General features: G+C 35.8%; 1 protein-coding gene across 6 annotated transcripts in view; it reads right to left on the reverse strand.

Moving 5' to 3' along the window:
- The window catches only part of CLASP2 (cytoplasmic linker associated protein 2), a 233,029-nt gene that overhangs the window by 82,387 nt on the left and 125,097 nt on the right, over positions 1-25,545 (reverse strand). For 4 of the 6 annotated variants that reach the window (XM_023214684.2, XM_023214682.2, XM_023214679.2 and 1 more), the window contains 6 exons: positions 21,753-21,923; positions 18,881-18,988; positions 13,594-13,700; positions 10,023-10,267; positions 7,649-7,712; positions 3,639-3,641 (listed from right to left, as the gene is read on the reverse strand). In XM_023214684.2, coding sequence (XP_023070452.1) covers positions 3,639-3,641; positions 7,649-7,712; positions 10,023-10,267; positions 13,594-13,700; positions 18,881-18,988; positions 21,753-21,923 — 698 coding nt within the window. The remainder of the gene's footprint in view (positions 1-3,638; positions 3,642-7,648; positions 7,713-10,022; positions 10,268-13,593; positions 13,701-18,880; positions 18,989-21,752; positions 21,924-25,545) is intronic. The other 2 variants (XM_023214681.3, XM_023214685.3) reach the window with 1 other exon arrangement.

A 25,545-nucleotide genomic window follows, 5' to 3' on the forward strand; every position in this document is an offset into this window, starting at 1 on the left:
AAAGATTACAACCTCAAGCTTTCCTATATGAAAATCCATTCTGAAAATCACAGACATTAGAATGCCTAGGTCAACCCTCCTATTTTATGGATGAGGAAACAGGGAACCAGAGAATTACATGACCTGCCCAATGTTTCACAGATGGTTAATAGCCAGGCCAGGACTTAAAGCTAGGTCACTTAGTTTTCAGTTGTGCTCATCCACTCTATTACCAGATGACCCAACTTATCTTCTTTATTGTCATTCAACATGAAATTCTCCATTGACTCTTCCCTCAATTTGATTTCCTCTATACCTATCCTTCTAATCATCATTTCTTCAAGCAAGAAGTGATTTTCTTCATTTTAAGGCTAATCTTTCTACTTTATATTCTTGCTCTCTAAAACATGGTCTCCTCTATCTTTACTCTTTTATTCTCTACCTAAAACCTTTGCTTACAGATGCAGAAGTCATCCCAATAAATTACCTCTCTATTGCTCCCACAAATTACTTTCTAATCCTGATGTATAACAGCGTCTTCATTAAGTTTAGTATGTTTGGCCGTTCTGTAACTTGACACGGCTTTCCTCTTCTTTCTGTTTGCCAGGAATTCTCCTTTTGCATGTCTTCATCCTGATTCTCTTTTTATCACAAGTGTGACCTACTTGACATAGTCTCTCTGATGTATCCCATGAGGCCTCAGAACCTCTAGAACAGCTTTTCCCTTACCTTCTCCAAATCTGTTTACCACACTATCACTAAAGGCACCAAACCTTTCCAACCTCAGATCTGGATTTCTGTAGTAGCCTGACTTTATTTAGTTTTATATTTTCTGTATACCAGGGGTCAGTAAACCATTTTTGTAACAGGCCAGATAGTAAATATCCTAGGGCTTTGCAAGCCATATGGTCTCTATCGCAACTACTCAACTTTGCCATTTAGCACAGCCACTGACACCACATAAACAAATAAGCATGGCTGTGTGCCAATATAACTTTATTCACAAAAACAGGCAGCAGGAAAGATATGGCCTGCAGGCTGTAGTTTGTCAACTCATGTTTGTCACCATCAGACTGTGGTATCACTCTTTGGATGGAAACAAAATCTTTTAATGTCCCTTCACTGTCTATAAGATAATGTCTAAAATACTTAGACAAGTTTCTAACTCCAAATTGACCTTGGGCTAGCTGGAAACATAAACTCTTTATCCTTGAACACATCTCATATATCCAACCCTTTTTCTTCAATGCAAGGGAAGACCCTCCCTTTATTCGAGCCAAGATTAACTTCTTTTTATTTCCTATAAACTTTCTAGCATCTCCTACTTTTTTCTGGACTCAGGCTAGCTACTTCCAATAAGCCTTTATTCTCACACTGACATATCCAAAGTTTATGTTCTGTTAAGACCCATTTTCTTCAAGAAGATGTCTCTGAGTTTCTTAAGTAGAAATATTTTTTGGTTATGTAAAATGTGAGTACCTAAATAAAAATGTGGACATGTTAGTTGCTGTACTCTACATAAGAAATTGCACTATTTTTAAAATTTTGTTATTGCTTTTGAGACAGTCTTACTCTATCACCCAGTCTGCAGTGTACTGGCATGATCATGGCATACTGCAGCCTAAAACCTCTGGGCTCGAGAGATCTTCCCACCTCAGCCTCCTCAGGAGGCAGGGCTACAGGCATGCATCATCATGTCCAGTTAATTTTTTTAGTTTTGTACAGATGGGGTCTACCTTTGTTGCCCAGGTTGGTCTCAAACTCCTAGCCTTAAGCAATCCTCTCACCTCAGTCTCCCAAAGTGCTAGGACCACAGATGTGAGCCATGTGCCCAGCCTGTACTATTATTTTTCAAAAATGCTTATATCCTATCAATGGTACTTAGTAAATGATCATATGCACACACATACACAGGTGACCCTTGAACTACATGCTTTTAAACTGTGTGGGTCCACTTATACGTGGATTTTCTTCCACCTCTGCCACCCCTGAGATAGCAACACCAACCCCTCCTCTTCCTCCTTAGCCTACTCAAGGTGAAGATGACAATAATGAAGATCTTTATGGTGATCCATTCCATCTAATAATTAGTAAGTAAATATATTTTCTCTTCCTTATAATTTTAATAACATTTTATTTTCTTTCTGAGGCGGAGTCTCACTCTATTATCCAGGGTGGAGTGCATTGGTGCGATCTTGGCTCACTGCAACCTCCGCCTCCCAGGTTCAAGTGATTCTCCTGCCTCTGCCTTCTGTGTAGGTGGGATTAGGCCAGTTAGTTAGGCCAGTGTCACCACGCCCACCTAACTTTTTTGTATTTTTAGTAGAGATAGGGTTTCAGCATGTTGGCCAGGCTGGTCTCAAACTCCTGACCCCAGGTGATCTGCCCACCTCAGCCTCCCAAAGTGCTGGGATTACAGGCATGAGCTTGGCTAATAACATTTTATTTTCTCTAATTTACTTTATTATAAGAATATAGTATATAGGCCAGGCACGGTGGCTCATGCCTGTAACCCAGAACTTTGGGAGGCCGAGTCATGTGGCTCACTTGAGGTCGGGAGCTCGAGACCAGCCCGGCCAACATTGAGAAACCCCCATCTCTACTAAAATACAAAATTAGCTGGGCGTGGTGGGCACATGCCTGTAATCCCACCTACGCAGGAGAATTGCTTGAACCTAGGAGGCGGAGTTTGTGGTGAGCTGAGATCGAGCCATTGCATTTCAGCCTGGGCGAAAGAGCGAGACTCCGTCTCAAAAAAAAAGAAAAAAAAAATGCACTGTATGATACATATGATAAATAAAATATATGTTAATTGACTATGTTATTGGTAAGGTTTCTGGTCAACACTAGGCTATTAGTAGTTATGTTTTGGGGAGTTAAAAATTATATACAGATTTTCGATTCCACAGAAGTCTGTGTCCCTCTCTAAGTCAATTGTACTTACATATAGATACATACACACCGATCTATCTTCATTCATTATCCATATCTAAAATTTATTGAAAATTATATACAAAATTTCTTACTTGATTGCCCTAACAAAAAGGGTTCTTGTCAGATGTTAATACGCTCCCATTTCCTTATCTATGATTAAAGAACAAAGTGGAAAATGGCTATGCTAATATAATACTAGTGATTCACATTTTCTTTCAGAAGACAAAGATGAGAATTACTATTCCATAATTCACTGTTTGCTTTTATGGAATGACATTAATAAAACGTCAATTGTGGGAAGGGAGGGGTTAAATTTTTTTAAAAACATTGTGAAACTTCAGAATCATTTTTAAATAATTCAGTGGAAGCAATCTTCAACAGAATCAATTTATTATCCCACATATCTCATAAATATAATTTGTTGGAAAAGAATTAAAATACTCGAGCTATTACAATTGAGGCAGACTTTTCTTTAACTCCCTTATATCTTAGGTGTGCCAGTCATCAAATATAGAACAGAAGAACATAATCAAATTAGATTAATTAGTAGATTAAAAAGCATATCTCCAAACAGAATGATAGTTTGCATAACTGCAAATAGCATTTCGTGGATTGCAAAGGTTCCAACACTGCATGAACTCTTCGGGAGAGAAAACAGAGAAAAAGGGTTAATTTCACAGTCATGCAGTAAAGTTAGGTTTCCAACAAATATTGAACCAACTTACTCTCTATTGAGAGTTCCAACACAGGGGACAGCATGCAAAAAGAAAAAAAGAAAAAAAAGAAAAACACACAAATTAGTCGCCATCAATGCAAAGTTCCTGTATGGAAGAAAAACACTTAGAAAATAAAAGTGACAAATGTTTTCAAAGTTTTATGATAAACTCAAAATAGTTTTTAAAACAAGACTTAAATGAATAGCATGGGAGAAGAACATATGATTTTGTTTCTCTTGTACCTCCTTGCCAGGAAAATTAAGAAAACTAAAGACAAAAACTCTTCTTTTCCAGACCCTACCAATCCTTGAGGTTAAACATCTGAAAAGAATCCAAGAATAATAGATACATACTCCCACTTCTGAACAGGGCCAACATTTGGTTCCAAAGCACAGTCTATAGAATTTTTTCCTTTCTCTTCTCTTTTTTTCCTCCTCTCAGAAACAATACTTTCACAAGTTAAAATATTTCTGTGAAGGCTTGAAACAATAACTATTGATTGGAAATAATAAAAGTAACTATACTACTTTTTATTTTCCCTAGGTAAGATGTGTGTTATGGTCTCCTGATCCAAAGACTGCAGGCAGCTGAGCTTCCTAGAATGCTTGTCAGGAGATTCAACTGTGCCTCATTTTAGTAGCCACAGATTGAATTCCTACCCTTGCTGTCCAAGACTTAAGAGTATGGTTCAAGAGGTAGTATTACAAATACCGTAAAACGTCAATTCAAAGCAAGCACCACAGTGAAGGCAGTTCTTTCCAGAGTCAAGTGCCAAAAATATATGGGATGGCTTTTGGCAACTGATACTGCTTGCATTTGATGGGCAAAAAATGGGTCCAGGGCAGTCAAAATAAAAATCTGCCTCAAACTCCTTAATTTAAAAAATTTATTTGATCTTTAAAAAACTTACATATGGTACTTGGTATGTTCTAAGGGTTTACATATATTGACTCATTTAATCATCATCACACTCTTATGAGGTGGATATTACTATTAACTGTTTTACAGATTAATAATTAATAATTAAAGTACATACTGCTAATAAATTGGAGGTAGAATTTGAACCCAAGCAATCTAGCTCCACTATCCATACTTGTTATTTTAAATTCTCCCTCACACTGCTGAAGTAATGCTTCCAAAGGTACGTCTCATCTACTCAGTGACGGCTCACTGCCCTCAAGATAATGTCCAAACAAAGCCTACCATTTTGCAGTACAACATCTGTTGTACTACTTCACTTATAAAAAATACTAAAAGGCTTTAAAAGATACATTTGCTGATTTATGGTCTAAATTATTGTCTTACAGATATTGTGGTTAATTACTTGTTTCTATACGGGCATATGAAGTAAAAAGTTCTTTTATCAAATTACAGACATCAAATAATTTCAGCTTTCCAAGGGTATAGGTTCCTGAACATATGTTTCTATTTTAGTGTCAATGACAAAGAGTTGATCATATATGACAGGGGTCAGCAAACTATGGCCTGCAGGCTATTTCTAATTCTTAAAAAGTTTTTAAAGTCATTTTAAAAATGATTTTGAAAGCAATCAAAAGGGTATTTAGTGACACATGAAAATTATATAAACACATGGCCAGGCATGGTGGCTCACGCCTGTCATCACAGCACTTTGGAGGGACAAGATGGGCTGGTCACCTCAGATCACTTGAGGCCAGGAGTTCAAGACTAGCTTGGCCAACATGGCGAGAACCCGTCTCTACTAAAAATACAAAGAATTAGCAGAGTGTGGTGGCACATGACTGTAATCCCAGCTACTTGGAAGGCTGAGGCATGAGAATCGCTTGAACCCAGGAGGCGGAAGCAGTGAGCCAAGATCAAGCCACTGTACTCCAGCCTGGGTGACAGAAAGAGATCTTGTATCCAAAAAAAAAAAAAAAAAATCACACACACACTCACATTCTAATGTTCATAAATAAAGTTTTATTGCAACCCAACACACACATTTGTTTATTTATTGCCTGTTAAGGGTGCCTTCGTGCTATAATGGCATAATTGAGAAGCTGGAACAGAGACTATTATGGTCTGCAAAGCCACATTATTTACAGAAAATAGTGGCTGAGTCTAATATAGAACAAGATTGCATTCAGAAAGAAGATACCAAAAAAAACTGCTTGATTCTGAAGATGGAACTGTTGGTCTAAAAATACATTAAAAAGGGAGGGGTGCAGCTATTTTAAAAATATCAGAATACAATGCAAAAACTCAAACATTTTTAACTCAGCACAGGATGATGACATGTCTAGTCTATCCTTAATGAATTACATTATTGACAGAGTCTCTGATGGACAATCAACGGCCACACAAAAATATGAAAATCTTCCCATTACATTTGTCTTCACAGAACTGACTAAAAAACAAAAACCAAAATCAAACAAACAAACCAGATGGGTAGATAAGAATTTTATGTTGCTATAAAGCCCTAAGAAGATAAATCTGATGCAATCCTAGGGAAAATAGTAGCTGGTTCTCCACATGTATTAAGAGAGGCCAAATATTTGTGCTCAGTTAAGTTCCTATAACAGTGTTAAACTCAGCTTTCCTATTTGATCTTTTAAAAAAGTTTGTCTTTATCACTACATATCATGGCATCCAACCAAACTGCATTATTGCCTTAAAAGAAAGTCAAAAACTGTGACTTCAAGAAATAATCTAGCTTTGGTCTTATATCTTCCAGTAGCAGGAATTAGTGAAGATGCTTAATAACTATGTATTTCAAAGTTGAATAGACTATTAATTTAAATATTTAATAAAACAAGTTAACCCAAATAACTGTCTTGTCCTTTGGCTTATATTCCCAACTAAAAATATCAACAGTTAATTTGTTCAGGATTTATAGAAATTTTTACATTAAAGACTTACAGCTGTAATCAGTGATAGCAGTATCAATATAGAATGGTACAGTTACCTGCATGTTCAATTATAAGTTACAAACTTTACCAAATATATTTTCTTCTTTGTCTTTTAATAGGATATTTTATCCTCAAATAAATAAAACTTCTGATAGAATAATCTTTGAAAATATTGTTTTAAAGTATAAGCAATTTATTTCAATAAGTATATCCCCCACTGGATTTAAATCATTAGCTGGATTTTAGTTTATGTATAAAGTGGATTTCATTATCTTTAAGTAGTGTTGTAAGTAATGAAAATACCAAAAATAGAAAAAAAAAAAAAGAGGAAATGAGATGTGCAACAATAAAGGAAGACAAAAAGAAACAGTAAAGTGAAATTCATTAATATTTTTCTTATCATTTCCTTGCCATATCTCCCTCTCACTTAGGTTAGAAAGTCTCCTGTAGACATTTGGCATCCTAAGGAAAGATTTCGCCATTGTCAAACATACTGCTGGAAACGGAATATGTGACCACAGTTTTATAACAGCACTATGCATCCAGGTAAACCAAAATTTCACAGTACACATGCAGATTACATATAAGTACTTAAATAAATATGTTTTAATCAACATTAAAAATGAACAAAGTTCTGAAAATTTTTACAGACTATTTCAATGTAAGAAATGTCTCTTATACTACCACCAAACTATGGCTGGAACCACATTTTGTGCCTTTGGGTTAATTAATGACAATTCTTTTCTACAAAATTATTATTTCAAAAGTGAAATATATTTACATCAATGCTGTAATTAATCATAGATGAAAACAAAATGTTAAAAACTTTTTCAACTTACCCCAATTATGTCTTTTACAAACACTAAAACAGTCTTAGTAACACAAAATACACCAACGTGACTAAATTACATGAGTTGTAACTGTATCCCCTTTAATTTTCAGTCTTAGACCATCTATCATTGGAGAAGCTCAAAAAGTTACCAGAGATTAATTTCTAAATTATGTATGATACCAAATAATTTTAATTATGTTTGAAAATATTACTGCCATTTTGGGACAATAAAATAAGAATGGCCTATAGTGTTTCTACTTTGACAATATACAAATGATACCCTATAGAAATAAATAATCTTAAATACTAAAACATACCTTGCCATGAGGGTCAGCAAACATTCTTGTGAAAATTTCACATAATCTTTTCAGTTCAACTCGACTGCCAAAATAATACAGCGGTTAATTAATATCTTGCTGTAGCAAGAAGTCATATAAAAGTAACTTTACACATAATTTTCTTAAAAAAAAAAAAAAGATTAGGTTGGGCATGGTGGCTCACACCTATAATCCTAGCATTTTGGGAGGCTGAGGTGAGAGGATCGCTTGAGCCCAGGAGTTCAAGACCAGCCTGGGCAAAATGGCAAGACTCTGTCTCTATAAATTAAAAAAAAAACAAAAAACAGTTGGGAATGGTCAGGCACAGTGGTTCATGTCTATAATCCCAGCACTTTGGAAGGCTGAGGTGGGCAGATCACTGGAGGTCAGGAGTTTGAGACTAGCCTGGCCAACATGGTGAAACCCTTTCTCTACTAAAAATACAAAAAAGTAGCTGTACTGGGCGTGGTGGCACATGCCTATAATCCCAGCTACTCGGGAGGCTGAGGCAGGAGAAATGCTTGAACCTGGGAGGCAGAGGTTGCACTGAGCTGAGATTGCACCACTGTACGCCAGCCTGGGTGACAGGGTTAGTCTCTGTCTCAAAAAAAAAAAAAAAAAAAAAAATCAGCTGGGTGTGGTGGTACATGCCTGTAGTCCCAGCTACTTGGGAGGCTGAAGCAAGAGGACTGTTTGAGCCCATGAATTCAAGGCAGCAGTGAATAATGATTGTGCCACTGCACTCCATCCTGGGTGACAAAGCGAGATTTCATCTCTTAAAAATCAGAAACAATGACGAAATCATTAAAAAACATCAGCCCTAAAAATTGAGAAATTTGTGGGATTTCCCAGTCAGGGCTAAATACAGTTACTAAATACAACAATTACTCTGTTGTAGCCCACACTATCTTAAAGGTTAAAAGTTAAGAAGAGAAATACAATTATCCTTCATTAATGGATTGTGACAGGGGAAATTTCACATGTGGCATTCCCAATACATGAATTTTATCCTTTTAAGTGTTAAGAGGTTTTCTTAAATGTTGCTACTGATGGGATAAAATCATTCTAAACTATGCTTACTCCCTTGCCATTTAAAATGACCAACACATTAATTCTATCCTTTTAGGTGTTAAGACATTTTCTTAAATGTTGCTGCTTAAGGTCTAAAATCATTCTAAACTATGCCTACTCCCTTGTCATTTAAAATGGCATGCTGAATCTAATATTAACTTAATCTTGATGGGCTGGGAACAATATTATGATGGTGGATTGCAGTGATTCATGATGTGTGATATGCACACATGAAAATATATTTAGGTAATACAGAAACATTTATTTTAAATTATATAGTTCTAATACGTCCTAAAACAAATACACAGGAAGTAAGTACATCAAACTCTTATTTCACAGGTATCAAGTCAGGAAGTAACCCTGTACATTCCACCATGCTTAACCCTATGAAATATCTGAAGCTAGGTTCTCAAAGGGGTCAACTATAGGTTTAAAACATTACACAGACAAGGACAATAAAGCAAGCAGGGGGAAAAAAACAAGATAATGCCATTAGCAAAGGAAACAAAACCCCAAACCCAAAATATTAACAAATATCTGTTCTTACAGAAATTCCAATTCAACTTTGTATTACACTAAAATTCACATATCACACACACACTAGGAATATATCTTCATTTCCAAATAAGCATAAACATTCTTCCTCTCATTAAAAAACTTACCAGGAATAAATTTTAATAAACCAGTTTTATCACTATGTACATTTTATTATTTAATATTAAAAGTAATAACATTTTAAATTTAATTTCTATGTGTGAATAAAAAGTTTCCTTTTAAAATGTTTTGTTAAATAGAACAATTGCTGGGCGCAGTGGCTCATGCCTGTAATCCAGCTCTTTGGGAGGCCGAGGAGGGCAGATCACGAGGTCAGGAGACCGAGACCATCCTGGCTAACACGGTGAAACTCTGTCTCCACTAAAAAAAATACAAAAAATTAGCTGGGCATGGTGGCGGGCACCTGTAGTCCCAGCTACTCAGGAAGCTGAGGCAGGAGAATGACATGAACCCAGGAGATGGAGCTTGCAATGAGCTGAGATCGCGCCACTGCACTCCAGTCTGGCTCCGTCTCAAAAAAACAAAACAAAACAAAACAACCAATTTTTTTTTTTTTTTTTTTTTTTTTAAGTAAATGAAGGTATAGATGGTCCTCAAAGACTAAAGCTTTGGAAAAACACTTTGATGCAACCATATGAATTCAGGACAGTCTGTTTCTATACCAGTATCTCTAAAGTATTATAGAAACAAAGTCAAATCAAAAAGTGCTAACCTGATAGTAAAATCATTTTAAGACAAAACATCTCACCTTAGTGTTCTCTGATTTTTCAATAAGTTCTGCAGACCTAGGAGGCCTTCCTTCCTTTCTGACCAATTGGAACTAGCACATCTATTAAGGACTTCTGCCACATCTTCCGTCTGCCTCATATATGTAGGAATACTACCATTTCGAGAACTATAGGAGCGTTCTGAACAAGCACTAGATGCATCGCTGTTGGCGTCATCATCTGAATGCATTCCATATGATTCATATCTTCTTCGAGCTGGTTTTTTCTGTTATACATCAAGAATCTCATTAGCAGCAGCCAAAAGAATACATTGGCATTTCATAATTTCTACTGACCACAAAAGGATTGATTTTTGTTTTAAAATCAATGCAAAGCATGCTCCTAATCACTGTAATAACAGAACGTCAGTATTTAGGTTTTCTTCAGAAAACAAGTTTTAGAAGTTAGTAGAAGGTAAAATATTCTTTAACTATGGAAAGTGGTAGAAGCAGAATAAGACTGTATGAAGTTCAGATATGTAAAGTGGGAAGTGCTAAAAAATGTGGGGTTTTCCTTTCCCCTTTTCATGAAAAACCAAGAACTACTAGAATGTAAATGAACAGAACCTATATTAGAAATTTGAGTTGGTAAGAAGAAAATATTACCTTTTTAAAGAAAGAGTATAACGGATCAGAAAAACATTTTCCATGTATAAAGTTCCATTTTTTTTTCTGTCTTTCTATCTTTTCTTTATTCTCCTTTAACCTCCATTACCACTTCTCTTGCCACTATTCCTTCCCTTGTACCCAACCCTCATGTCTCCTAGAGAAATAAAATACAAAGTATGATGAAAAACTATTTGGTCTACTATTATTTTAAGGAGGCGAACTCCTTGAGAGCCCTCTATGCTTTTCTCAATGTATCTATATTGTTTACTTCAATAAATATAAGAAAGTATATTCAGATTCCTTTGATTTCTTTACATCTAAATCTTGTTTAATATATGTAACTGCCAGTTATACTTTGCATATTTCAAGCGAAATGAGAAAGAATAAATAATTTAAGATTTCCTTAAAAGAGCTGAAAACAAATCTTTATGTTATCTGATATCTGAATTTTGGTTGATGAGTGGTGAAGAGGTCTATGAAACAGATTAAACACAATAATTTAAAATAGTTCCAGGTGACAATAAGTTATCCAAAGTCTAAAATCTAAAAAAATATGATTTAACTCAAAATAGTTTTAAGAGATGTTTCCATCACTAAAAACCTTATATTGATTTAGAGACACTAGCTTAATTTTGAATGGTAATGTTTCTTCTGTTAAGCTCTAGGATCACTTTTGTTATAGACATCAGTGTGAATGACCTCATTTCATTTGTATGAAGTAGTCAAGCTGAAAGAATGAGCACCTCCAGAGGACATTATTCAAGCAGTATCTCTCTTTTGATAACCATATTTACAGAAAAATAGATGTATGTCTAAGGATTTTACTTCTTCTTTAATTTTTAATAGAAGACCATCATTTGTTAAATTGATGAAAGAAAAAAAGTTATCGTATCATAAGATGTCAGAAAATAGCAATGTCTATACCTTAGTCCGTATGTCTCCTAAGAGCTGAGAGCAGTAAATTTTTAAAGAGAAAAATTGAAAATAATGAAGAACATTTTGCTAATCAGCACAGTGAAGTAGGCATTAACAACGCCTATAATCAGAAACATTACGTTTTTTTCACACATAGGTACAAAGAACTGCTTATTAGCAGGCTATATCTTTAATCTTGTCAATATTCTTTAGTTCAAAGAGAAACAGTGATGCTACAAAAATATTCCCATAACCAGTTTTCTCAAAGAAACCTAAATGTTCTTCCTATTTGGATCCTTTTGTCATTTCCAAAGTTAAATGTATTTCTAAGATTTTCTCCAGCACAAATTAGGCTTACTAGCTGGACAGTTTTTTCCTTAAAATTGTTAGTTGTAAGTGGAACTTCTGTGCTCTGCAAGTAATGGAAGTACTCAGAATCAGATTACTGGGAGTCAAACTTTAGCCTTGGTAGTTAAACATTCCTCATATAATTCAAACACACCATCTCGGTGTTCTAAGTAATAGTTCAAGAATAAGCCAATCAATTCATAACATTTATGTAAGTAGAATTTAATCGGTAAATTATCCAATTTAAAAAACCCAGAAAACATGATTTGAGATACAGGGATGAGGAACAGCAAATCAAAAACATCTGATTAATTTAATATCATCAGAACAAGATGTGATCAATATATCCCATGCTGAGGAGAACAAAGTCCCTACTTAATTATATTAATTTATAAAAAATAATCAAGTGGCCGAAGTAACGGGAAATATTCAGCACAGTGAAATGGTTAGCACAGAACTACACGTGATATTCAATAAATTATAGCTATTACCAATGAATATTTTTAAAAACTTGTCTTTTCAAACCTACGCGGCAAACATTGTATTATATCAACACTAGTTAAGATAGGATCTACAATTTTAGGAAACATATTTTTTTTAAATTTCAAAACAAAGATGAGATCTCTTACAAGTTCTGGGTAAGAAACTGAGTAAATGTTTCTCAAACATAGGATTAGTATTACAATTTGAAAGAGGAAGTGATACTGAATTAACTTGGGAAATTAGCCAAAGCCAATTATATACATTTTAAAAAATGCTACTTCTTACATAATTTTAAGTGAGAAAAACAACAATGATATATGTATAGCAATCTTCTGACAAGCTATCATGGATCTGTAGAGCATGTTTTTAAATCTCACTGTTTAATGTGTCAGACATAAAGAATGATGAATTATATCTAACTATAAGATATAAATGTATCTTAATTATAATTTGCCTTGAGATTGTACTTTATTTTCGTTCAAAAAACACAGATAAAAGACTAAACAAGGCCGGGCGCGGTGGCTCAAGCCTGTAATCCCAGCACTTTGGGAGGCCGAGACGGGCGGATCACGAGGTCAGGAGATCGAGACCATCCTGGCTAACACGGTGAAACCCCGTCTCTACTAAAAAAGAAAAATATAAAAAACTAGCCGGGCGAGGTGGTGGGCGCCTGTAGTCCCAGCTACTCGGGAGGCTGAGGCAGGAGAATGGCGTAAACCCGGGAGGCGGAGCTTGCAGTGAGCTGAGATCTGGCCACTGCACTCCAGCCCGGGCGACAGAGCGAGACTCCGTCTCAAAAAAAAAAAAAAAAAAAGACTAAACAAAATCCAACGCCAAAGTAAAATAATTCCTAAATACCAAAGTTTAAGCTAGACTTGAAATTACATGCTTTTAAGTGTACATATTTATATAATTTATCTCCCTTAAGTATACTACAGTGTATAAAACACATTACCATATTAAAGACATCTATACTTATATTTCTGATAGCCCATCAGTAATTTCGGCCCTGGTATACAATTCTGATTAATAAAGATCAATAATTATATTGTTCTGCTTTTTACACTGTCCACATTTTATCTTTAGATTTAATCACTGATTTTTCCCCATCCCTTTTCCCACATGGATAAACCGGCTTACTCATTCAATAGTTTCATAATTGGAACATTTATAATGATAAGAAAATGGAGAAGAGTACCAAGGCATCTGCTACCGCCTCCTCCACATCAGAACCTGTGTTCAGGACTCGCATGGCACTAACAGAAGACGACAGTCGACTTGATTGGCTGATCCCATAACCCGGACCTAAATCATCAAAAGAAGGAAAACAGAGTTAAAGGAGTCATAAATATAACAGGGTCAGGTTGGGAAACTTTAAGACCCTTACGGGGGAAGGAAAAAAAACCAATGGGGCAAAGCATTTTAAAAGCAATATTGTATTTTCTGGGCACATTTAGTTTTTGGCAAAATAAAAGGGTAAAGGCAATTAAAACTACTGACAATGTGTGAAAAATAAAGAACAGTCACTATTTCGCTATTTATTTATAACCACAAGGTAGAAGAAAGCATGGCTGGCAGACTAAGGGCTTGCAAGTCTATAGCCCTGTAATCCAGCTCTATCAGTTCAGGCAAATATCATCCATATGGTTGAATCACAGAGTAACCCAGAACAAAGATCAATCCTCAACCAATAGTGGTTAGGGAGATCCATGAAGACACACTAGAAATTTATAAGGAAAATAAGCTCTAATTATTATCTCCTCTCCTTCAAGATAAGTTGGTTTTATTCTACAACTAAGAGACATCTATTTGATAGCTGTTAAGTGTCTACTATGTGCCCGACATTCTGAGGTATACAGAGACAAACCAGAGATGAATTCTCCCCCTCAACTGCTTTCTATACCATCATTTACAATTAAAACACTTCATCCACCATTTTGGTTTTTTTTTTTTTTTAAAAAAAACACAACAGACAAAGATGAGAACATAAAAACAATTCTATCTTTAAAAATGACACAACAGGTTATACAAAAAATGTCCATATACCAGTAAGAAAAATGCTCAATATAGCTGCTAAAGGGGAAAACGTTACTTGGGAGAAAAGAAAAAAAAAGTTTATTCTCCAACAAATTAAATTTAAATAATAAAAACAAATCAATTTTAAAACATGAATATTATTTAGTGGAAACTGAAAAGGATAAAAACTGAGATGAATGCCAGATGATAGTGAAAATGTACTCATCCTTCACCTGAGGCCCCATACACATCGGGGGCGTAGAGGGCACCAGTTGATCTGGAATGGTGTCTGGAGGCTGGAATAACAGGACCATACAAACCTCATCTATTACCACAGAAACAAGGAATAGTGGCAGCACTACTGTCAGGCAAGGAGAGTTAGTTAACACTGGTGTTATTCTTTATAGTCAATGATCAGAGTATTGCCAAATCGGGCAATGGAACATTAGCATTGCACCATCATTCCTGACACAAAAACACATCTTACACCTAAGTGGACAGACAGGCCTACAGGAGACAAAAGAAGTATTCAAATGGAAGGAAATGTTGAAGGTACAAGCATGAAACAAAAATACGAACATTATAGTTTAAAAAAAAAACCACCATGGTAACTAGTAACTAATAAAATCTTATCTCCTTCAATTCTGACATCCAATGAGGCAGTAAATTAGTATTCAATTTTACAGATGGTGCTATGGTCTAACTGACTAACCTTCTCCAACACCCGATTCATTCATATGTAGAAATCTTAATCCTCAAGGTGATGGTATTAGGAGATAGATGGGGCCTTTGGGAGCCAAATTGCCCTCACGATTGGGATTAGTGCCCTTATAAAAGAGACCCCAGAAAGCTAGCTAGCTCCTTCTAACATTTGAGAACACAATGAGAAGGCATCATCTGTGAACAAAGGAATGAGTTCTCATCAGACACCAAATTTGCTGGTTCTTTAATCTTAGATTTCCTAGTCTCCCAAACCATGCCAAATAAATTTCTGTCATTTAAAAGCACATAATCTATGTTATTTTGTTACAGTAGCCTGAACAAACTAAGAAAGATGAGAAAGCTAAAGCCTAGAGATTAATTAATTTGATTACAGCCACACTACTAGTGATACACTTCAGTATCTGTACTTTCAATTCCTCTGCCCTTAAACAGTAGATGTACCATCTTTAATTTACATTGTTCAAAAGTTAATACACCTCATTTTGTTAACATAACATTTTCCATAATGGTTCACATAACACCAATTCTGCATTCAGTAGATTATTTAAATATCAAGGCACATTTGAATATAAAAACATACTAATAATTTAACCAAAATGTAGAAACTTGTGCCATATCTCCCTATATACTGCTCTAAAATCTAAATTTAGTGTATTTTGCATAACACCATAAAGTTAACTTTTCTCTTACATATAGAAATGAATAGCCAAAAAATGCATTTTGATATTTAATAAAATATATTACTTTAATTTAGAAAGTTATTCTTCCCCAGATATATTACAGCAGTTAAAATGTCACTCTTTCGTTTGCTACAGGACAGCCTTAACAAACAGGAAGACTGAAAGAGAGGAGGATTAAACTAAGAGAATGCTGCACAAAATGTTTAGTTAGCCCTGAAAGGTGACTGGTATCATTGGAAAAATAAACTAAAATACATTGTTAGTTTTAATTTTACCTAACAGAAATAATTTCTAAAATGATAAGGAAGAGCTGAACAAGTTTAGAAATGTCTAGTGGACAAAAATCTTTGAAACACTTTACAGAATCAATAGTTATCTGTGACTGAAGATAACAGGTGTCTGAAATTAAGTAAGCCTTTAAAATATCTTGGTTCCAGAAATAAATGGAAACTAAAAGTGCAAGTTCCAGAGAAGTTAAACTTTGCTTGGCTCTGATTTACTTCTGATGCTTTAGGGCCCTCACACTAAACTTATGATTCATCTGCTGAATAACAATATCCAGTCACAAGCAACAAGGGGATTCCACCAAAGAAACAAATAATAGAAAGGACCAAAGAATGTAGGCAAATGTAGCAGAGAATGGGAATAGCAAAAACAACTTAATCTCTGGGAATGCTAACTTTCATCCCTGCAAAACAAACAGGGCTAATCTGCTGCCTTTGCTATGCAGTACCTACATGTAAATAAAATGGCTATAAAAAAGCCAATTCTTCTAAAACTATGACTAAAAGGTTTAGTCATCTTCAGTGCAAATAGGAACTTTCACGAGAATCAGGAAAATGGTTTCCTTTAATATCAAAATTTAAGTAATTTTTAAATTGTCACATGGAAGCTTTGAGATGAATCTAGAATATTAACGACTAGACAAAATATTTCTTTAAGAACTGGCATATTAAACCATGCTTACTTTTACAGTAATTAGTAGTGGATTATAAAGGTCCTCTAATCTCTAACTATTGTACACGTTTACAAAGTCCAGAAACACACTTTGATTTCTTCTTGGTATGTTTTCTAGTAACCTGCAATATCAACATTATATAAGTGCAGGTGCCCGTACCATTAAGAAATCTGAGATCCTTGCCACTGCAGTATAATTTAACTGTTTCTAAAGAGTTTCAGGGGGAAGAGGCAGAATGGTAACAGCAGCAGCAGCAGTGGTGGCAGTGATGATGACCATGATGACCACGATAGAGTGCTCATTATGTGTCAAGCACTGCCTTGAGGGAGTTTTTAATGTATTTCTCATTTATGAGTCTCCGAAACAATCCTAAGAAGTACACACTATTATTATCCTTGTTTTATAGATGAGGAAACTCAGGCATAGAAATGTTACGTAGCTGGGGAATGAACTCAGGCCACCTGACCCTATAACATACATTCTTAAACCACTACACATCCAACTCCACTTCCCTCCACTTCTGAAAGTGGCATGATTATTTTATACACATGCTGGATTTACTTCATTTCTTTAAATGTATATCAATGAGGATGCACCACGTATATGTATGTGCGCGCACATACACGCATACAGACATTCTGCAGACCAACTCTATAGCATATGAACTAAAAATATCTCTGACAAAGTACCTGCTACACACAGCCTTAGTGATGTGGAACAGTTTTTTTTACTTTGGCACCTCCCCACAGACGGAAAAGAAAGAGGCAAACTCTCTGGCACCTGGGGCTGGAACACAAACAAGGGTTGAGCATATTCCTGTGACTCTAGCTTTAATGGGGTTTTCTAGGTCAGTACAAAAAAGCCTAGTATATTTGAGCCAAATGGCCTAGAGAATGAGAAATTAACCATTAGAAATTCTTGGCCAGGTGTGGTGGCTCACGCCTGTAATCCTAACACTTTGGGAGGCCGAGCAGGGTGGATCACCTGAGGTCAGGAGTTCGAGACCAGCTTGGTCCAATATGGTGAAATCCCATCTCTACTAAAAATACAAAAACTAGGTGGGTGTGGTGGTGGGTGCCTGTAATCCCAGCTACTCGGGAGGCCGAGGCAGGAGAATCACTTGAACCTGGGAGGTGGAGGCTGCAGTGAGCCAAGATTGTGCCACTGTACTCCAGCGTGGGTAAGACAGTGAGACTCCATAGCAAAAAAAAAAAAAAATTCTATACTACCATATATATCTGAGAAAATAAGAATTCCACTGGGTAAGTAGAACTATGTTCTCCCTGAGCATTTCAAAGTCTGAAGAGCAACTTTCTAAGTCTTACAGTAAACTACATTGTGTTAAAGAAAAAAAATCTGAAATGGCTACAGGCTTGTGCATTTAAACAAAGTACTAGTTAAAATGCTGGAGGATTATGCAGAAATTCTAAAGATTCTCAAGGTACATACACAACTATACCTCTCCAGTTATCCTAATACTGACTGTTTAAGAAATCATTTAATATTTTTATAATTGAGGTAAATACAGTATTACAATCAAGGTTACAACACAATTGGGGACAAACAAGTTTTACTGCTGTGACAAGAGCATTAGCTCATAGGAAATGACTGTTAAACTGTAAAATACTATAAAAATGTTAATCCCTACCATTAACAAGTAGTTCATGTATTAATTTGTGGCATTCTTTTTAGTAACCTAAGTTAAATGATCTAAGCTGAAATGTTAACATTTCCGCTGAAAAAGACAAAAGTATTTTATCAAACTAGTCCACATTTCACTTGAGATTAAATATTTAAATATCTTTAAATTTGTAGGTTTACCTGTTAAGAAAGATCTAGACTTCAATATTCTGAAGTTTAAATCTATGTGACATTTACTTGATTATGAAGGCAATCTGTTAATACAATGACTAACATATTCATTTCAGACATGTAAATCAAGTCAAAGGAATTTCCCAAACATGTAATTTCCTTTCCTCAAAATGACAGAAAATGGGTAGAGAGAAAGATCTGTCAACAATAAAGTTGAATCCCAGGTATGCTGAAGTTAATTGGATAGTGATAACACAATGGATAGCAATGCATGTAACACCTGCCGGAATACATACCAAGGGGCTGAAAAGAACGAACAGGACTTGTGTCCCTGCTGCTCTCCCGACTAGCTTCCCGGCTGCATCCTTGACTCACACTTGGTCGAGGAATACGACTGCTTCGGGCTGGTGTGGAGCAACAGCAGCACAGTAAGGGAGAAAACAGAACAGAGTTTGCATCTTAAAAAATTTTGTTTTTTTCTTTCTTAAAGACTGATCAGTAACTTAAATTTTTCTAAAGTTGAAAAGAAATTACTTTTGCTGAAGCATTATCAGGAATACAGTTAAATTCTTAAATATGGTCCTCTAGTTTATATGAAATTAGAAGGGCAAATATTTTACTAAACCAAAAATGCTGCAAATAAAAAGATTTAACATATTGTACAATATAGTACAACTTAATTTTTCTCTTTGTTCACTGAACTATAGAGGTTTCTAACACTTTTGGTATCTTAAGTTAAAATTTTGGTTTTAATAGATAGAAAAACCCTATACTTATCAAATATTAATCTAAAGTAAAATACCCATTCTTAAGTTCTTAGTTCAAGATAAAGAGAAAAAAATGCCAGGTGCAGTGACTCATTCCTGTAATTCCAGCAACATGGGTAGGTGAGGAGGGAGAACTGCTTGAGGCCGGGAGCTCGAGATCAGCCTGGGAAACATAGTGAGACCTTGTCTCACTACAAAAATTAGCTGGGGATGGTGGCACATGCCTGTAGTCCTAGCTACTTAAGAAGATGAGGCAGGAGGATTGCTTGAGCCCAGGAGGTCCAGGCTGCAGTGAACTATGATCATTCACTGCACTCCAGACTGGGTAACAGAGCGAGACCCTGTCTCTAAAACAAACAAAAACAAAGGAGGAAAAAATAAGCCAGTGCTTTCAATTCCCATTCTTTTTCTCATCTCCTCACAAATGAAAAGCCCACAAATATGGAAAGAAAGAAACAATAAAGAGGGGCGAAGAACTGACTAAAGGTGGAGCAGAGAATTTAAAATAATGTCTGGAAAACAAAAAGAAGTGAATTAGTTAGATGAAAACTTGAGAGGCTCATGGGCCAAATACCAGGCACAGAATAAATGAAAAGTGCTAGGAACAGTAATTCAAAGTCTGTATGCCCAAAAGAAATCTGTGCCATCTACTGAATAAAGACATTCTCAGACAAGTAAGGTTTCAAAAAGCTTGACTCCTACACACAATTTCTAAGGAATTTACTTGAGAATGTGTATGAGCAAAGCAAAAGAGCAAAGCAAGAGAAAGAGGATCCAGGAGGGAGTGATTCAAACCAGGAAAGCAGCAAATGGGAATCTCAAGAAGATAGCTGAGCAAGAGGCCTAGACAGTAACTAATCCAGAGAGTACTGAAAAGAAAGTCTGGAAAAAATAAAGAATTGCATATTTCCTTTCAGCAATACTGAAGGGAAAGCAATACTAAAGGATATGAGAAGTGCACATTACTCTTAGTCACTTTCTATATACACAGCAAATGAAAACGTGGCATAATTGTAAGTAACTGGTAGGAATATAAGAGAAAAGAATTCATCTCCTTATAACAGGAACATTCTCCTTCAAGTGATCCCTAACACTCAGTGTACCTTTGGGAAGAAATGGGTTCACAGTACACTATGTGTCTTGGCTGCAAACAACATTCATTTACTCATAACACAGTATATGTCATTTATAGCTTTTCATCTTTTAAAGCCAACCTATGGAACAAATACATAAGACTTGCTTGTGGATACAGAAGAAAATGTAAGTGTAAACTTTAATAATATAAAAATTGATAACTCTAAGAGTGGAAGGTGAAGGGAGGAAAAGTATGGAAGTTGAGATACTGATTGAGGTTGATGAAACAAGAAACAGAAATGTGAGTATTTTCTTTAAATATGAGAATATTTTTAAAGTTACATAGGCAATCTGCAAAAGACTTAAAACAATAAAAAATTATTAAAAATGAACTGGAATTATTAGGGGCTTTCTGCCCTGGAAATGATGTATCAAGCAGCAGCTATCCTAAGGACAAAGCCAGCAACATGGTTGATAAAGCAGAAAAGAAGGAAGGGAGAGTGAGAGAAAGGGAAAATAGACAGATTCTGGGTTCATCATAGCAACGTTAATCAATCAATCCTGAAGGTTGTACAATCTTCAAACTTAAAAGAACCAATAAATCCATTTTTATTGTTTAAGCTGGCTTCGACTGTCATTTCTATCAATACACAGAGAAAATATTAAAGTTTACTAGTATTTGAATAGGGCTGAACTATAACACGAATGTCAAATATACAAGCAACTGTATATATATATGTGTATATGTGATAAATATGTTATAAAATTTCACAATAACCTTTTCCTTTAAAGTACTAGCTATATTTTTCAAAGCTCCTATGAATTACAGGGTTTGTTTTGTTTTGGGGTTTTTTTTTTTTTTTTTTTCTGAGACAGAGTCTCTGTTGCCCAGGCTGGAGTGTAGTGGTGTGATCTTGGCTCACTGAAGCCTTCACCCTGGGTTCAAAAGATTCTCCTGCCTCAGCCACCCGAGTAGCTGAGATTACAGGCACGCAACACCATGCCTGGCTAATTTTTGTATTTTTAGTAGAGATGGGGGTTGGCCACGCTGGTCTCAAACTCCTGACCTCAAGAGATCCGCCCCACTCAGCCTCCCAAAGTGCCGGGATTACAGGCATGAGCCACTGCGCCAGGCCCTGAATTACACGTTTAAGATACCTAATTCAACTCAGAACCTATTCTTCAACTGTTGAATTTTTAAGTTATTTTCTTCCAATTTGTAAGTGCCTAATTGTATTCCAAAGTCTTCAATGTTGCCAAAGCCTGAAAAAAATTAAAAAATTTTAAAAAGGGTCACGTCTCACATAACAACAAAAAACAATCTTACCCACTGAAAGCCTAGATGGACTGGCCTCTCGGCTACAGCCCTGGCTCCGTGGTATCTTGCTTCTTTTTTGTGCTGAGGCTGTATTGACCAGGACTCTTTGAACACCAGAGCTCACAGTGGACAGGGCTGTTGTGGTCAGAACTCTTCCTGGAGACCCAGACCGGCTACCAGCTGAACACCAAACACATACACAAATGTTAAGATTAAACACCAAGAGAATTTGCTGAAAGGATAAAAATTCAAGAAATATTGGTAATACAGAGAAAACTGTGATAGTATGACAGGTTCTACGCTCAAAGGAAACAGACCAAGGAAGATTTAAATATAATTATAACCTGGAAAAAAAAAGGTATACTACATATATGAGCACTGAATGGTAAATCACCTAAATATACTTCGAGTTTTGGAGGTATAAGACACTATGTTTAATAAGGACAGTATCATCACAATTTTTAGAACACAAATGGTATAGAAGATTTCCAAAGAAATCACTTATCTGACAATCCATTTCATTTGGTTATCATGTTCTGTGTGAACAAGCTATATAGTCGTATGTCACTTAGCAATGGGATACATTCTGAGAAACGTGTTGTTGGGTGATTTTATCATTGTGTGAACATCACAGTGTACTTACACAAACCTAGATGGTATAGCCTACTACAGATCTAGGCTATATGGTATATAGCTTATTGCTCCTAGGCTACAAATCCTATACAGTATGTCATTAGCAATACTGTAGGCAACTGTAACACAACGGTAAATATTTGTGTATCTAAAAATATCTAAATACAGAAGGGTACAATAAAAGTACAGTATTATAATTTTTTAAGGCTTTATTTCAAATAGTTTTTGGGGTAGAGGTGGTGTTTGGTTACATGAATAACTTCTCTAGTGGTGATTTCTGAGATTCTGGTGCACCTGTCACCTGAACAATGTACACTGTACCCAATACGTAGTCTTCTGTTCCTCACCTCCTTCCCAGTATTATAATTTTATGGGACCACTGTCACATATGTGGTCATTAATTAAATAGTTTGCCTGCTGAGATTTCTCTGAATGGGTACAGCAAAGCTATCTGTCTTACTATGAGACATATTTTTAAACTTAACACAATTAAATTTTAAATGCTGACAAAAGTGGGCCAGCTGAAAAAGAAACTTGCTTTTTGCTATTTGTCTTCAAATAACAGAGTGCTCTTGGGTAGTGACATTCTGGGTTACAGAAGTTCTAAGGGTAGAAAGGGAGTAAGGGGAAAACATCAAATGAATCAGATTCTTTTCTTTCTTTTCTTTTATTTCCGTCCCCTCCACCTCGAGACAGAGTCTTGCTCTGTCACCCAGGCTGGAGTGCAGTGGCACGATCTTGGCTCACTGCAACCTCCGCCTCCCGGGTTCAAGCGATTTTCCTGCCTCAGACTCCTGAGTAGGTGGGATTACAGGTGCCTGCCATCGCACCTGGTTAAATTTTGTATTTTTAGTAGAGACAGGATTTCACCAGGTTGGCTAGGCTGGTCTCGAACTCCTGACCTCGTGATCTGCCCTCCTCGGCCTACCAAAGTGCTGGGATTACAGGCCTGAGCCACCACGCCTGGTCTCTTTTCAAATGAGTAATTTTCCATTTTGGAAGGTGGACATGTGGTCAGGAACACAGGCAGAGTTAGTAAAATCTTTTCAGAGACTGTGCATGGGTTTAAAAAGCTTTAAAAACATGTTTTTAAACTAGAAATGCAAGGGTTAAATTTTAAGGAGATAAGCTCCCTGTCAATCAAAGCACTTTATGCCTAGGTTGAATAGAAAAACGGACTAGATAAGAACTCCAAGATATAGTCTAAATGTAGATTCAGAAGAGTAACAGAAAAATTAAAGTTGCAGTTAAATTAATCTTCATGAAAGCAACCTTTTCCCTTCATGGGCACTACTTCTACCCAGTAAGAGGACTGTACAATTACATGATATACAGTCTTACCCAAACAGGCTTCATTTCCACAGAGACTCAAATGCCAATGGGGACAAGCACAGGATGTCAAAAAAGCGAGGGGCACTGTGTAAAGCAGGGAGTAGTAAGACGACTGATCAAGAGGGGAGTGCCTGCCCTTTCCTAGAGTGAGAGGTGACTTTTTAGTTCTAAGCCACCTGTGTCTTGAGGTGATAGTGGACAGGTCTTGGGATTTTTCAAAAATGAAAGCTTTGATATTTCCAGATTTTTATCATATTCTATAGGCCAAATAATACATAAATGGAGACAGACTACACATGGTCCATGGGCTGGCGGTTTGTGATTCTTACTACAGTTTTCTTGGAATGGTCTTGCTGAATACAATTTATATTCCTGCTTAATTCTTAAACTTTACCAGCATACAAAATGAAACTTATTTCTTATTAGTGATAACAATATTGTAAAACAAAGCAGTGCTTCCAATGCAATTAACAATTTATTATCTGTATAGAAGGAATTCTAAATTATTGTTAAGGAAATTATTCAAGTGTATTTTAAAATAGCTCATTTGAATGTTTCATGATGTTTCAAGTGAAGAATCTTTAAATCCAGTTTCTTTCAGTTATAACCTTAAGGATACTCATATAAGGAACCTGTTTTCTCCATGCAGTGTCTAAACTAAACAGACACACCAAAAACATCCAAACACCCAACATGCCACAACTCACAATGCAAGATAGGCCAATGGAATATTTTATGAGAAAACTCGCAACAATATAAAAAGTATAAATAATGAACTGAGCACATACAATATGGTATTCTATTAAAACCAATATAAATTTGGGGGGTGGAAGTGTTGGTAGGAGAGACTGCAGAATTTCTTGAAATGTGGGTCTATTCAGCAGATAAGAAACTTGCAGTTCAGAAACAGAGTAACTTCTCTTTCTACTCTAGATTTACTGAATTTATTAAAAATTATGCAAGTGTACTCTATAAATTTAAATTCATTCCTGCCCTATCCTAGGAAATAAAATTGTCAGTGTTCATTTTGCTTTAATCATTACCCTCTCCTGTGCAATACTCCTGATTCCCACCAAGAGTGTGATAATTCTAGTACCTATGACCCAGTTTGGAATTATTCATACTTAGGAAAAAATACTAAGGTTCCTTCCCCAGTAAAGAGCCGCCAACACTAATTATTTCTTTTAGGAAAACCAGAGTTGATGAAAAGTGTCATGATATATCCAAGGAATAGCATGCTACCAGAAAATACCCATATCTGCAAAACTTGGCATCGAACACCTATTTTCTCTTGTGCTACCTAAAGTTTTCAAACTACCATTTTATAGTTTTTATAGCATTTCAAAGCATGACAAAAGCTCCTGTTTCTTTTGAATGTTTATATCCACAGTATTAACTTGTGACATTAAAAAAACCAAATCAAAATTCTGGTAATAAGACAAAGGCCAAAGAAAAATCACAACTGGCAATTTCTACCCTAGTATGACTACAAATGATAGACTATGATGTTAAGAATTTCTGCTGAATAGAACCCATTCTTCATAATGAAAATAGGTGATCAAACAATAGATGCACACATAAAGTCTATAGATTCTTACCACCAATGGTATTAGCAGATTGTGATCCTGAACAAGTGTAAAGGCAGAATTAGGGTAAGGATTATAATCCATGAAGAGGGAAGGAGCAGTTTTTAAATGGATGGCAGATGGAAATAAGAAAGCTTTAGTCAGTTCTCAGAAAACTAAAAACTCTAAAGCAAAAAAAGCAAACTTTAAAAAATCCCAAAAGCACAGATGTCTTTAACAAAAGCAGTACATTTAGTAGTTTTTAAAGCTAA

Source organism: Piliocolobus tephrosceles, chromosome 2, assembly GCF_002776525.5.
Source record: "Piliocolobus tephrosceles isolate RC106 chromosome 2, ASM277652v3, whole genome shotgun sequence".
Taxonomy (NCBI): domain Eukaryota; kingdom Metazoa; phylum Chordata; class Mammalia; order Primates; family Cercopithecidae; genus Piliocolobus; species Piliocolobus tephrosceles.